The sequence below is a fragment of the Balaenoptera ricei genome, chromosome 8, assembly GCF_028023285.1.
Source record: "Balaenoptera ricei isolate mBalRic1 chromosome 8, mBalRic1.hap2, whole genome shotgun sequence".
In the NCBI taxonomy this organism is placed as follows: Eukaryota; Metazoa; Chordata; class Mammalia; order Artiodactyla; family Balaenopteridae; genus Balaenoptera; species Balaenoptera ricei.
The window spans coordinates 60,556,891-60,572,169 of NC_082646.1; the positions used below are offsets into that span (position 1 = coordinate 60,556,891).

The following is a 15,279-nucleotide window of genomic DNA, read 5'->3' on the forward strand; positions in this document are numbered from 1 at the left end:
GTGCAGCTCAGGGTCTTGGCAGCAGGAGCCAGTGGGAGCCCAGGCCATCTGCAGAAGTCACACAGGTGCCACTTACTGCAGGCAAGTGTGTGTGGGCCAGGCCCTGCACTGGGTGCTCGCCCTGCACCGTCTTATTTAACCTGCACGTTAAATGTTATTGTTATCCAATTTTACAGATGAGGACATGGAGGCTCAGGGACATTTAGTGACTTGCCCAAGGTCACACAACTAGTAAACGATGGAGCTGGGCCTCCATTCTGTCTCCTGACTCCCTGCATCCCACAGCATCCTTTTGGGTAAAGATCAAGTTCATCTGGTGTTCAAGACTTTTTGCAGAATGACCTCAAAACCATCAAGCAGACTGGTCTCTCTCCTCACTGTACTCAAGCAGAACTGCTCATTCCCACCAACACACATCTGTGTCTCAGAAAACAAGACAGAGGGGACACGTGAACACAGGAGGAGAGGCCATGTCTCCTTGGGGCTTGTGGGTTTCTTTCTCTCTAACTGCATGCCAGTTTGGGCAGACAGTCAGCGGGAATCAGGCGACGGAACGCCACAGACTGCACGTTACCCTGGGCAAAGCAGAGACCCTCTGTGCTCCGGCTTCGTTCCGTCTGGAAGGAGTGGGCTCTGGATGATCTGAGACCCCACCAGCTCTGACCCTCTTCCCCTGAAGAAGGGAAGGTGCCAGGTCTCGGTCCAGCCCTCTCACACCCCTGCTGCAGGTGCTCCGTCACTCCAGATGGAACAGTGGCAGTCACCAGCACTCTACCCCCAACACACAACACACCAGTTCCCTGCAAGCAGGCTTTGGGGAGTGGTCCAGCCCTGGCGGGTGCTACTTAGTAAGAAAGCTTTCAAGAGCACTGGGACAAGAGGCAGGAACCCCCGGTTCTGGTTCTTCTCTGTCGTCCACTCTGCAGAGCGATGTGGGCCGATCAGTTCTCCCCTCTCAGGCTATTTCCTTGGCTGTAAAGTGGGGGGAAGAGGGGATGCTAAATGGCCTCTAAGTGTACTTCCAGCCCTGATAATCAAGAAGCTAGCTTAAGTGGAGGAATTCCAGGCATCAGCGGGGAAGATGGGAGGGACTTTATAACCCTCGGGCAGCAGGGCTTTCACCAGGAAGCAGAGCTGCTCTGTGCACCTGGGCAGCTGCATAGTCTGGTTGAGCATCACAGTAGAGGAGGGGGAGCGGCCTAGATAAGGAGAGGTGCCAGAGACAGGAGGTGGGAAGACAAAGGAAGGGACTGACAGGAGAAGGCAGTGAGGCTGAGAGGGGAGAAAACAGAGAGGTCGAGCCCGAGAAGGAGGATGGAGAGCACAGAGGTCAGACAGGTGGGGAGGGGGTGGGGAAGGGGTCGCACTGAGCCAGGTCCTCAACTGCACACCTGGGGCAGGAACCACCAAGGGTGGCGTGACATCGCTAGGTCACCAAGAGCCAGACGTGTGGAGGTGGAGCCAGTCCAAAGCCACTTTCTATTTTCCATAAGAAAGAAAAAGTAGAACCGCTGACTGAGGGAGGGTTGGGGATCCTCTGATGTTTATTCTGCACTCTTCTGGAACTGAATTGTAAAATCACAGTGACATCAACTAAGTAAAAACAATATGCATAGAGAAAAGCCTGGAAGGACCTCTTGTCAGGGAAGGAAGGAATACAATGGGAAACGGGTGCACCAGACTTCGATTATATACATGACAGCTTATTTCTCAAGATGAAGGGTGGGTACATGGATGTCAATAATATTACTCTTATACTTTTTCATATGTAAAATATTTCACTTTTAAAAGCTCCCTGTAAGGAAATTTGCCAAAATCTTAACAGTGATTCTTTGGGAGTATGGAATTATCATGATTGTTATTTTCTTCTTTTTGCTTTTGGTATTTTCCAAATGTTCTACATTGAGCAGATATGGAAAAAATAGCTAAACCTTTTAAAATAAATAGATACACTCCTCCTGCCACGACCATAATTTTAATCCTCAGTGGAAACTAAACACAGCTATTTGAGCCACCTCATCCTCATGTTCTTTCCCTCGCAGATTCCCAGGCTCAGTAAATCACAAGCGTCCTTTTTCACTCTCCATCTCTGCCCTAAAGCTGATGTTTCTCCAAAGTAAATCTTCCAGTCCTCTTAGTTCCCCAAGCCCAGTAACCCTCTAAGTTGAGAGGGAAGACATTAGGTTTATAATAAGAAAGATATGCGTTTGAAACTTAGCTTCAGTAGCTTCTGGTTGGTCACTTAACTAAATCTCATTTCCCTATTTGTAAAATGATGGAAGATTTCCATGAAGATCAAAGGAGATGATATAGGGACTTCCCTGGTGGTCCAGTTGTTGGGACTCCAAGCTTTCACTGCCGAGGGCCCAGGTTCAATCCCTGGTTGGGGAACTAAGATCCCACAAGCCGCTGGAGTGGCAAAAAAAGGAGATGATACATATAAAATATTCAGCACTAATTAGCAGTGCCTAGAATATAGAAAGTATTTAATAAATTGTCATCATCATCATCTTCATTACCATCATCATTGATGACTGTCTACTGCTTCCTCTAGGAAACCTTGACTTGATGAGAGATTTCAGTCTGAATTGGGCATCAAGCTGGCCTCCTCCTCCTGGCAAAACATCTGGATTCTAGTCTCAACTCTGTCACTAACTGTGTGACAGGGAGGGCAAGTTCCTTCTCTTCCCTGTGTCTTAGTTTCCTCATCTACAAAATGGTAGGATTGGACTTCCTGCTCTAATAGTCTGTGACTGGGGTAACCATACAGTTTATCCTTCAAACCAGGATACTTCTGAGAGTGAAAGGGGGTGCTATCAGTAGTTACCCTGGGATGACAGGTTTAAGCCAGGACAGTTCGGGGAACATTGTCAAGTCCAGTCACTCCACCCTCGACAGATCCATTACCTCCTTGCCCACCAGTGTGGTAGGCAGAATAATGCCCCCCCCCCCCCAACACACACACACAAACAGCCACTTCCTAATCCCTGGAACCTGAGGATTTGTTAGATCACATGGCAAAGAGAATTAAGGTTGCAGATGAGCTGCTTGAGATGGGAGATTATCCTGAATTATCTGGGTGAGCCCAGTGTAATTGTGAGATTCTAACACATTGAAGAGGGAAGCAGAAGAGGGAGTGACAGAGTGACGCAGTGCAAGAAAGGCTTGACCAGCCATTGCTGGCCTTGAGGAAGGAAGACGGCCGTGAGCCAAGGAATATGGGAAGCCTCTAGAAGCTGGAAAAGGTAAGAACATGGATTCTCCCTAGAGCTTTTAGAAAGGAATTCAGAGCTGCCAATGTCTTGATTTTAGCCCAGTGAGACCCATTTTGAACTTCTGACCTCCAGGACTATAAGATAAAATACATGTATTGTTTTAAGCCACTAAGTTTGTGGTGATTTGTTACAGCAGCAATAGGAAACTAATACGCCTAGTATGGCTCAGTGGGTCCATTTGGCTGGCTGTTCCAACAGTGCTGTCCTTGGACCGTAAGAGAACTAGTCTAAGCTCCAGGAGAGCTGGATTCTAGTCCCTGCTCTGATACTAACTCACCCTGGGACCTTGAACAGCTCAGGTAATTCCTCTTGGGCCTCCGTTTTCTCTCTGTAAAATGGGGGTTAACACTCCTGCCTCATCTCTCTTTGTGGGGGAGGGGGAGGTGGGGTTGTCGAACATTCAGTGATCCGTGCTATGCTCAGTTCTGTGCTGGGGGCTCAGCTCTGTGCTGGGGAGGAGGGCACCTAGGTGAACCACACTAATCCCAACCCCATCCCTGCTCCTGAGAAGCTCCCATTCTGGATGGAGGAACAGACAGACACGTAAGTAGATAATTAAAATACAATGCGATGAACACAAAGATAGATCGTTATGAGCATGCAGAGAGGACATATATAGACCCACCTGCTGGGAGGATGGTCAGGGAAGGCTTCCTGGAAAAGGTGACACCAGAGCTGGGCCTTAAAGGATGAATAGGAGTTAGCCAAGTAAAGGAGACAAGGAAATTGGGAAGAAGGGGAAAAGAACAATCCAGACAGAGAAAACGGCAGAAGCAAGACCCCAGCGATGTGAATCAGCACGGCCTGGGGGACAGAGGTACAGACAGCCTGGTGGTGGTGACTTGGAAAGCCTGAGTGTAAACGAGATGCCACAAGGATTAAGTGGGATGATGGGCGAAGGCGTGACATGAGCATAAGGTTGCATTATGGGTCTGTGTGTTCCCCAGACCAGTGCTGGGTCAGGAGATGATTTGTAATGTACAATTCCTCTTGACCTGGCTTGAAGTGATCCCTTCTGGTTGTCTCATCCTCGCCTTTCCCCCAGACATGTGCCAAAGGCCTGGCAGCTTCCCCAGGGGGATGGGGCCATGCAAAATTATAGCCACTGCAAAGAAGCCGGTGTGACCTCAGGAGCTGGGTTTCATCATTCTGAAATCATGCTCCTGGCCTAAACAAGAGCCAGAGAGGAGGGGAGGAGAGGGTGGGAAAGCAGAGTGGGTGGCAGCAGGTTTGGGCAAGGTGCCGGGGCTGGAGGAGAAAGCAGCTGGGACCAGCAGGGGATGAGATTCCAGCTTGGGTGCCATCCGTCATGCTGTGTGACCTCAGGCCAGGTCCTTGCCCATTCTGGGTCTCTCTGGGCAGCACGAGTCCTTGGCGTAGTTCCCAAGGCCCATTCCCACTGAAGCCTCCTTGCAGAGGGCAAGAGCCTTCAGCTTTTCTGGTCATTCCTGTAGATGTGGCTCTTTGTGGGTGAGTAGGAGCCCAAGCCAGGCCCATTAGGCTGTATGGCAGGGCTGTTCTGAAGCATCCACATTTGCAGGAGAGGCATGCCTCTGTGAACCCATGTGAAGCTAATTGACTCCTGTCAGGATCAGACCTATGGCGATATCTCTAAGCTTTGGGTTACCTAGCACACACTGCCCAGATGTCCTTCCCGCTTCCATTCTCCATATTTGGTCAGTTCTTTTTTTTAAAAATTTTATTTATTTTTTTATACAGCAGGTTCTTATTAGTTATCCATTTTATACATATTAGTGTATATGTGTCAATCCCAATCTCCCAGTTGATCACATCACCACCACCACCCCCTCGCCGCTTCCCCCCTTGGTGTCCATACGTTTGTTCTCTACATCTGTGTCTCAATTTCTGCCCAGCACACTGGTTCATCTGTACCATTTTTCTAGGTTCCACATATATGCGTTAATATATGATATCTGTTTTTCTCTTTCTGACTTACTTCACTCTGTATGACAGTCTCAAGATTCATCCACGTCTCTACAAAGGACCCAACTTCGTTCCTTTTTATGACTGAGTAATATTCCATTGTATATATGTACACATCTTTATCCGTTCATCTGTTGATGGGCATTTAGGTTGCTTCCATGACCTGGCTATTGTAAATAGTGCTGCAATGAACACTGGGGTGCATGTGTCTTTTTGAATTATGGTTTTCTCTGGGTATATGCCCAGTAGTGGGATTGCTGGGTCATATGGTAATTCTATTTTTAGTTTTTTAAGGAACCTCCATACTGTTCTCCATAGTGGCTGTATCAATTTACATTCCCACCAACAGTGCAAGAGGGTTCCCTTTTCTCCACACCCTCTCCAGCATTTGTTGTTTGTAGATTTTCTGATGATGCCCATTCTAACTGGTGTGAGGTGATACCTCATTGTACTTTTGATTTGCATTTCTCTAATAATTAGTGATGTTGAGCAGCTTTTCATCTGCTTCTTGGCCATCTGTATGTCTTCTTTGGAGAAATGTCTGTTTAAGTCTTCTGCCCACTTTTAGATTGGGTTGTTTGTTTCTTTAATATTGAGCTGCATGAGCTGTTTATATATTTTGGAGATTAATCCTTTGTCCGCTGATTCGTTTACAAATATTTTCTCCCATTCTGAGGGTTGTCTTTTCATCTTGTTTGTAGTTCCTTTGCTTTGCAAAAGCTTTTAAGTTTCATTAGGTCCCATTTGTTTATTTTTGTTTTTATTTCCATTACTCTAGGAGGTGGATCAGAAAAGATCTTGCTGTGATTTATGTCAAAGAGTGTTCTGCCTATGTTTTCCTCTAAGAGTTTTATAGTGTCTGGTCTTACATTTAGGTCTCTAATCCATTTTGAGTTTATTTTTGTGTATGGTGTTAGGGAGTGCTCTAATTTCATTCTTTTACATGTTGCTGTCCAGTTTTCCCAGCACCACTTATTGAAGAGACTGTCTTTTCTCCATTGTATATCCTTGCCTCCTTTGTCATAGATTAGTTGACCATAGGTGTGTGGGTTTATCTCTGGGCTTTCTATCCTGTTCCATTGATCTATATTTCTGTTTTTGTGCCAGTACCATATTGTCTTGATGACTGTAGCTTTGTAGTATAGTCTGAAGTCAGGGAGTCTGATTCCTCCAGCTCTGTTGTTTTCCCTCAAGACTGCTTTGGCTATTCAGGGTCTTTTGTGTTTCCACACAAATTTTAAGATTTTTTGTTCTAGTTCTGTAAAAAATGCCATTGGTAATTTGATAGGGATTGCATTGAATCTGTAGATTGCTTTGGGTAGTATAGTCATTTTCACAATGTTGATTCTTCCAATCCAAGAACATGGTATATCTCTCCATCTGTTTGTATCATCTTTAATTTCTTTGATCAGTGTCTTATAGTTTTCTGCATACAGGTCTTTTGTCTCCCTAGGTAGGTTTATTCCTAGGTATTTTATTCTTTTTGTTGCAATGGCAAATGGGAGTATCTCCTTAATTTCTCTGTCAGATTTTTCATCATTAGTGTATAGGAATGCAAGAGATTTCTGTGCATTAATTTTGTATCCTGCAACTTTACCAAATTCATTGATTAGCTCTAGTAGTTTTCTGCTGGCATCTTTATGATTCTCTATGTATAGTATCATGTCATCTGCAAATAGTGACAGTTTTACTTCTTCTTTTCCACTTTGTATTCCTTTTATTTCTTTTTCTTCTCTGATTGCCATGGCTAGGACTTCCAAAACTGTGTTGAATAATAGTGATGAGAGTGGACATCCTTGTCTTGTTCCTGATCTTAGAGGAAACGCTTTCAGTTTTTCACCACTGAGAATGATGTTTGCTGTGGGTTTGTCATATATGGCCCTTATTATGTTGAGGTAGGTTCTCTCTATGCCCACTTTCTGGAGAGTTTTTTTATCATAAATGGGTGTTGAATTTTGTCAAAAGCTTTTTCTGCATCTATTGAGATGATCATATATGGTTTTTATTCTTCAATTTGTTAATATGGTGTATCACATTGATTGATTTGCATATATTGAAGAATCCTTGCATCCCTGGGATAAATCCCACTTGATTGTGGTGTATGATCCTTTTAACGTGTTGTTGGATTCTGTTTGCTAGTATTTTGTTGAGGATTTTTGCATCTATATTCATCAGGGATATTGGTCTGTAATTTTCTTTTTTTGTAGTATCTTTGTCTGGTTTTGGTATCAGGGTGATGGTGGCCTCATAGAATGAGTTTGGGAGTGTTCCTTCCTCTGCAATTTTTTGGAAGATGTCTTTTGTTATTTATAACAAGCCCCTTTCAACCACACCTGAATTGTTGCCAGGGGACCCCCACCCTGGATTAGAGGGTTGGAACTTTCAGTCCCACCCCCCCTGCCAGCTGACCTCTGACCTCTGGGGAGGGGCGAGGGGCTGGAGTTTGAATCAATCACCAGTGACCAATGATTCAATCAATTGTGCCTACATAATAAAGCCTGTATAAAAAGCCCTAAACTACAGGGTTTAGGGAGCTCCTGGGTTAGTGAACACATCCACCTGCTGGGAGATGGGGATGGGATACCCCAGTTCCATGGGGACAGGAGCTCCTGCACCTGGGACCCTTTGAGACCCTGCTCTTTGTACCTCTTTATCTGGCTGTTCATTTTTATCCTTTATAATAAACTGGTAAATGTAAGTAACTGTTTCTCTGAGCTCTGTGAGCCACTCTAGCAAATTAACCGAACCTGAGGAGGAGGTTGTGGGAATCACCAATTCGCAGCTAATCAGCCAGCAGCACAGGTGGGGGTGGTCTTGTGCCCAGGTAGAGGACATCAGAATTGCGGTAATTGCTTGGTGATGTTGGAAAACACACTTCTGACCTGCCTTCAGGCACCTTCACCTGTGGCCTCTGCCAACCCCTGAGCCCTACCCCTGCTCAGCCTGCGGGTTAAGGCACGGGAACGCCAGCACTGTCCCCTGAGCCTGTCTCCCTCCTCACCGCAGAGTGGGCTTCCGGGTATGCCTCTCCCCACCTTGTCTGCCCAGGAAATGTCTCCTCAAGTTCCCTTTGAGCTCCAGGCCTTCCCTGACCGGCCCAGGCTGGGGGTGGAGGGGGCATCCCCTGGGCCTCAGGAGTCCCCTCCCCTCGTTTCCCTCCCTCCTATACTGGTCACTCTGGTGGCAGGTGCCCATTCTGGTGTCTCCTCAACCAGACCGGGAGCACCCGAGGGCCAGGCGGAGCTGGTAAGTCGTGTCTGTGCTCTGGCGTGTGCACAGGACATGGTGCCGGGCCTAAGTCCTTAGCCAGGTTTCAGGGAATGAGGATGAATGTTGAAGGGAAGAACAAATGCTCCAGAAGGTTGCGTCAGGAGGGGCAGGAGGAACTCCAACACAGGGCCGCAATGGAAGAGTCGTTTTGCAAAAGGTGACATTCTTTCTGTGCCCGCTGCTACCCATTAGTGGCAGAAGTGGACCTGGCATTGCGGCTGCTGACCCCCTTCCCTCCCCTGTGTCCCTGCCCCCTGCCTAGGGAGTCCGGCACAGAGCAGGGGCAGGAAGCAGAGGCTTAGCCTCAGGTGGAAGCCTCAGGCCGGTAGGGCTGGCCAGGCAGCTCAGGGAGGTGAGAAAGCAGTGGCCTTGAGGGGAAGAGACTGGAAAATAACAGTAATGGGGAGAGGTGGATGGCTGGGAGTCTTGGAGTCCTGATTTCTGCTCTCCGCCCCATCGCTCGGCCTCAGAGAAGCTCCCCTTTCTGACCTTTCAGGTTCTTGTCTCTCCGGGCCTCAGGTTCTTCAACTGAAAATGGGCAAACAGGCTGGACGAGGTAGTGGCTGAGGTTCTCCCTCGCCCTGGCCAAGAAGCTTTGAGAAGACTGTGGCCGCCTCAGAGGTGCTGTATGAGGGGACTGTCTCCAGGCTGGCACACAAATTGCCGGGGCTCACATCTAGCCAGGCACTGGGGAGACGTGTCTCTGGGCGTGGAAAGAACTGGAAGGAGCTTCCCCAAGCCTCCTGTGCTGGACCTTGTCCCGCAATGCTAGCAGGCCCAGTGCGGCCCTCAGCTCTAATGAGGCCCGCCACCTGGAGAGCCATAGAGGCCCAGCTTGGCCTATTTTGTGGTGAAGCCATGGTCACTTCTCTGCCTAACCCTGAGGTGATACTCCCAAACGTGGCCTGGGGGCTGGGCAGCACCCTTCATGGGCCACCTGGGACTCTAAGGGGTACATCTGGTTGGTCAGGGCCTGAAGGAAGCTCCAAGCCACAGGGGCCCAGGGACCAGGTCTCTGATCATGTGGACAACCTCTGTCGGCCCCGCATTCCCTGGGTCCCGCCTGGCCAGGACAGGGCCTGCTGTCCTGGGCCCGTGCCTGCAGCCATTCCCTGGGCCCTGATTTCAGATTCAACTGGTGAAGACAGGCCTCCTGGGATGAGCCAGTTGGCCCCTCCCTGTTATTTGCTTCTCAAAGTTGGAAAAACTACGCTGTGCACCTGGCAGTGCTTGCTGCTGCTGGTTTTTCTTTCTCCCTTTTTTTTAAGAAACAGAAAGTAACCCCTGTGCTTACTGCAACCAAATCCATTTTACTGGTCTTCTGCATCTGCCACTGCAATAATAATAATCCCTTATATCTGGTGAGTCTTTTACAGTTTACAAGCACTTTCTTATGCTTTCTCCTTTTTCAGTCCAGGCAACAGTTTGGGGAGGGAGAGAGAGCTGGCATTATTGTCCCTGATTACAGGTGAGGAAACTGAACCTCAGACAGTAAGATCAGCTGCCCAAAGTCATGAGCAAGATGAAACTAAAGCAAAGAACCTGGGTCCTCAGACCCAAGTCCTCAGTTCTTTCCCTTGCACCACACACCCCTCTTGTCACTTGAATACTCAGGGTCTCAGACAACCTCTTCCAAAAACCAGAAAGGGCAGAAGGCTCAGGTGCACCCCTGCCCCTGGCTCTTTTTATTTCTCAACTTTTTCCCTTGGTAAACTTAACCATCGCCTCACCTTAACTATCACCTCTAAGCCGATGACTCAAATCTGTGCTTCCCTCTGAGACCTGAGATCTTCAGAGCCTACCTGGCCTCTCCAGGTATCTTTAATGTTCCCACCTGCCCCTCGCTCACCCAGTTTAGAAAACTCAGCATTACTTTAGTTTCTTTGTCTTTCACCTTCTAAATCCAGTTGGCCAGGTCCTGGCCATTTAACGTAATTCATTTATTCATCCAACAAATACTGATTGTATGCTACACCTTTCCAGTCTACTCTGCATCCCATTGTTACATAATACGCAGTCTTGTGTGCCTGGCTTCTTTTGCTTAGTATAATTTTTTTAAGGTTCATTCATGTTGTAGCATGTGTCAATACTTCATCCCTTTTTATGGCTAAATAATATTTTGTATAGATATACCACATTTTATTTATCTGTCATCAGTTGATGGACATTTGGGTTGTTTCTACTTTTTGGCTATTACGAATAACTGCTGTGAACATTTGTGTACAAGTTTTTGTGTGGACATATGCTTTATTTCTTTTGGGTATATACCTATGAGTAGAATTTCTGGGTCATGTGGTAACTATATGTTTAACTTCTTGAGGAACTGCCAAACACTTTTCCAAAAGGGCTGCACCATTTTACATTCCCACCGGCAAGGCATGAGGGTTCCAATTTATCCACATCCTCAGCTACACTTACTGTCTTTTTTCATTATAGCTGTTCCAGTGTGTGTAAAGTGGTTTCTCATTGTAATTCTGATCTGCATTTCTCTAATGACTAATGACGCTTAGCATTTTTTCATGTGTTTATTGGCCATTTGTGTATATTCTTTGGAAAAATTGTATTCTGATTCTTTGCCCATTTTTCAGCTAGGTTATTTGTCTTTTTACTGTTGAGTTGTAATAGTTCTTTATATATTCTGGATGAAATTCCCTTATTAGATAAATAATTTGCAAATATTTTCTCCTATTCTGTGGGTGGTCTTTATTTTCGAAAGCATCCTTTGAAGTCCTATTTAACTATCTTTTCTTTTGTAACTTATGCTTTCAGTGTTTTAAGCAGGCTTTGTCTAACCCAAGATCACAAAGTTTTACCCCTGTTTTCTTCTAAGAGTTTTATCTCTCATGTTTAGCTCTATGATCCATGTTGAGTTAAATTTTTTTTTTTTGTAATTTTATTTATTTATTTATTTATTTATGGCTGTGTTGGGTCTTCGTTTCTGTGCGAGGGCCTTCTCTAGTTGCGGCAAGTGGGGTCCACTCTTCATCGCAGTGCGCGGGCCTCTCACTATCGTGGCCTCTCTTTTTGTGGCGCACAGGCTCCAGACGCGCAGGCTCAGCAATTGTGGCTCACGGGCCTAGTTGCTCCGCGGCATGTGGGATCTTCCCAGACCAGCGCTCGAACCCGTGTCCCCTGCATTGGCAGGAAGATTCTCAACCACTGCACCACCAGGGAAGCCCGAGTTAAATATTTTTATTAAAAACTTTTAAATTGTGGTAAAATATCCATAACATAAAATTTACTATCTTAACTCTTTTAAAGTACGCAGTTCAGTAGTGTTAAGTACATTCATATTGTTGTGCAACCAATCTTCAGAAGTTTTCATCTTGTGAAATTGAAATTCTTACTAAAGAACTCCCCATTCCCTCCTACCTCCAACCCCTTGCTTTTATGTATAGTGTAAGAAAGGGGCCCAACTTTATTTCTTTGTGTGTGGATATCCTGCTGTTCCAGCACCATTCGTTGAAAAGACTATTCTTTTCCCATGAAGTGTCTTGGCACCCTTGTCAAACATCAGTTGACCATAAATATAAGGGTTTAATTCTGGACTATCAATTCTGTTCCATTGATATATATGTCTATACTTATGCCAGTATCAGCCTGTCTTGATTACTGTATCTTTGTAGTAAGTTTTGAAATCAAGAAATATGACAAATCCAACCTTCTTCTTTTTGAGACTGTTTTGACAATTTATGGTCCCTTACATATCCATATAAATTTCAGGATTAGCTTGTCAATTTTTGCAAAAAAAAAAAAGCCACCTGGGATTTTGATAGAGATTGCTTTGAATGTGTAGATCAATGTAGAGAGCATTCCCATCTTAACAATATTAAGTTTTTTGATTTATGAACATGAGATGTCTTTCCACTTATTTAGGTCTTTAAATGTATTGTGGTTTTCAGAATACAAGTGTTGCACTTCTTTTTTTAAGTTTATTTCTGAATATTTCTGTTCTTTTTGTTACTATTCTAAATGGAACTATTTTCTAATTTCATTTTCAGATTGTTCATTGCTAGTTTGTAGAAATATAATTGACTTTTGTATATTAATCTTGTATCCTGAAATCTTGCTGAACTAGTTTATTAGGTCTAATAGTTTTTTAGTGAATTCCTTAGGATTTTCTACATAGAAGATTATATCATCTGAATGTAGAGATAGTTTTACGTCTTCCTTTCCAATATGGGTCCCTTTTATTGCTTTTTCTTGCCTAATTGCTCTGGCTAGAACTTCAGTACAATGTTACATAGAAGTGGTAAGAGACATCCTTGTTCTTGATCATATGGGGAAAGCTTTCAGATTTTCACCATTAAATATGCTGTTAGCCATAGGTTTTCATTGATGCCCTTTATCAGGTTGAGGAAGTTCCCTTCTATTCTTAATGTTTTAGTGTTTTTTTTTTTTTATCATGAAAAAGGGTTGGATTTTATCAAATACTTTATCTGACTCTATTGACATGATCATGTAGTTTTTATCCTTTGTTCTGTTGATGTTATATTGAATATTAACTGATTTTCAGATGTTTAACCAATCTTACATTCCTATGATAAATATCACTTGGTCATGGTGCATAATCCTTTTTATATGTTGCTGGATTCAGTTTGGTAGTACTTTGTTGAGGGTTTTTGCATCTATACTCATAAGAGGTATTAGTCTGTAGTTTTCTTATGATGTCTTTGGTTTCTGGTAGGGTAACAATGATCTCATAGAATGAGTTGGAAGTGTCTTCTCTTCTAATTTTTGGAAGAGTTTGGAAAAATTGGTGTGAAGTCTTCTTTAAATGTTTGGTAGAGTTCATTCCTTTCTATTTCTGAGTTGTATTCCATTATGTGAATATAGCATAATTTGTTTATCCATTCACCCGTTGATAGATATTTGGATTGTTTCCAGTTTTGGAATAAAGCTGCTATGAACATTAGTGTACAAATCTTTATATAGACATATGTTTTCATTTTCTTGGGTAAATATTTACAAGTGGAATTGCTGAGTCATTTGGTAGGAACATGTTAACTTTATGAGAAAGTTCCAGACTAATTTTCAAAGTGATTGCATCACTACACTTTACACTCCCACCAGCAATGTATTTTGCTTATTCCGCATCCTCACCATGTTAGGTGTTGCCAGTCTTTTAAATTTTAGCCATTCTAGTGGGCATGTTGTGATATCTCAATGTTTTCACTTATATTTTATTGATAAATAATGATATTAAACACATGAACATGTGTTTATTGGCCATTTGTTTACCTTCCTTTGTTCAGAGTCTGTTTGTATCTTTTGCCCACTTTTAAAAAATTGGATTTTAGTTGGGTCTTCTTACTGTTGCACTGTAGGAGTTGTTTATATATTCTGAATAAAAGTCCTTTGTCAATATGTAGATATAGAGATAGATAGGTAAGTGTATAGTGACTATTTCCTCTGTCTATGGTTTTCCTACTCATTTTCTTAATGGTGTCTTTTGATGAGCAGAAGCTTTCAATTAAACTTTAAATTTTGATGAATTCTATTTTATTGACTTCTCTTTTATGGTTATTTCTTTCTGGGAGTTGTCTAGGAAACCTTTGCCTATCCAAAGATCATTAAAATAACTACATTTTCTTCTAGAAAACATTTTCATAGCCAATTGTTTCAGCACTGTTTGTTGAACAGACTTTTCTTTCCACATTGAATTCCTTTTGCACTTTGGATGAAAATCAATTAACCACTATTTCTGGACTAAGTATTCTGTCCCATTGATCTATTTTTTCCATCTTTATACCAGTACCACACTGTCTTGATTACTATGGCATTACTGTAAGCTTAGAGATCAGGTAATGTAAATTCTTCAACTATGTCCTATTTCAAGACTGCCATTTGTGACAACATGGATGGACCATAGATTATTCTAGATCTTTTAAATTTCCATAGAAATTTTTTCCCAGTTTTACTGAGAAATAATTGACGTATATCACTGTATAAATTTAAAGTGTATGGCATGATGGTTTGACTTACATATATTGTGAAATGATTACATTTCATTAACATCTATCATCTCATATAGATACAATAAAAAGAAAAGAAAAAAGTAAGATTTATTATTTATTTATTTATTTATTTATTTTTGGCTGCGTTGGGTCTTTGTTGCTGTGCGCAGGCTTTCTCTAGTTGTGGCGAGTGGGGGCTACTCTGTGTTGCGGTGCGCAGGCTTCTCATTGCAGTGGCTTCTCTTGTTGCGGAGCACGGGCTCTAGGCGCACAGGCTTCAGTAGTTGTGGCACACAGGCTTCAGTAGTTGTGGCTCGCGGGCTCTAGAGCACAGGCTCAGGAGTTGTGGTGCACGGGCTTAGTTGCTCCGCAGCATGTGGGGTCTTCCTGGAGCAGGGCTTGAACCCATGTCCCCTGCATTGGCAGGTGGACTCTTAACCACTGCACCACCAGGGAAGTCTCTGAAAAAAGTAATTTTTTTTTTTGACATTAAATTTTGCTCTTCATTTTATTGCACTTCTCAGATGATGCATTTTTTACACATTGAAGTTTTATGGCAACCCTGAATCAAGCAAGTCTATTGAGAATATTTTTCCAACAGCATTTGCTCACTTCATGTCTCTGTCACGTGTTAATAATTATCACAATATTTCAAACTTTTTCATTATCGTTATATTTGTTACGGTGATATGTGATCAGTGATCTTTGGTGTTACTACCATGACTTGCTAAAGGCTCAAATGATGGCTAGCGTTTTTTAGCAATAAAGTATTTTTTAATTAAGGTGTGTACATTTTTTTAGACATAATGCTATTACATATGTAATAAACTACA

The 15,279-nt window shown here is 43.6% G+C and overlaps 1 protein-coding gene across 1 annotated transcript in view; it reads right to left on the reverse strand.

Moving 5' to 3' along the window:
- Positions 1–14,591: 14,591 nt before the first annotated feature.
- Positions 14,592–15,279, reverse strand: part of POLD3 (DNA polymerase delta 3, accessory subunit) — a 69,109-nt gene continuing 68,421 nt past the window's right edge. Inside the window, exon 12 of the mRNA XM_059929464.1 lies at positions 14,592–14,907. Within this exon, the coding sequence (XP_059785447.1) occupies positions 14,783–14,907 (125 nt within the window). The 3' untranslated portion in view covers positions 14,592–14,782. The remainder of the gene's footprint in view (positions 14,908–15,279) is intronic.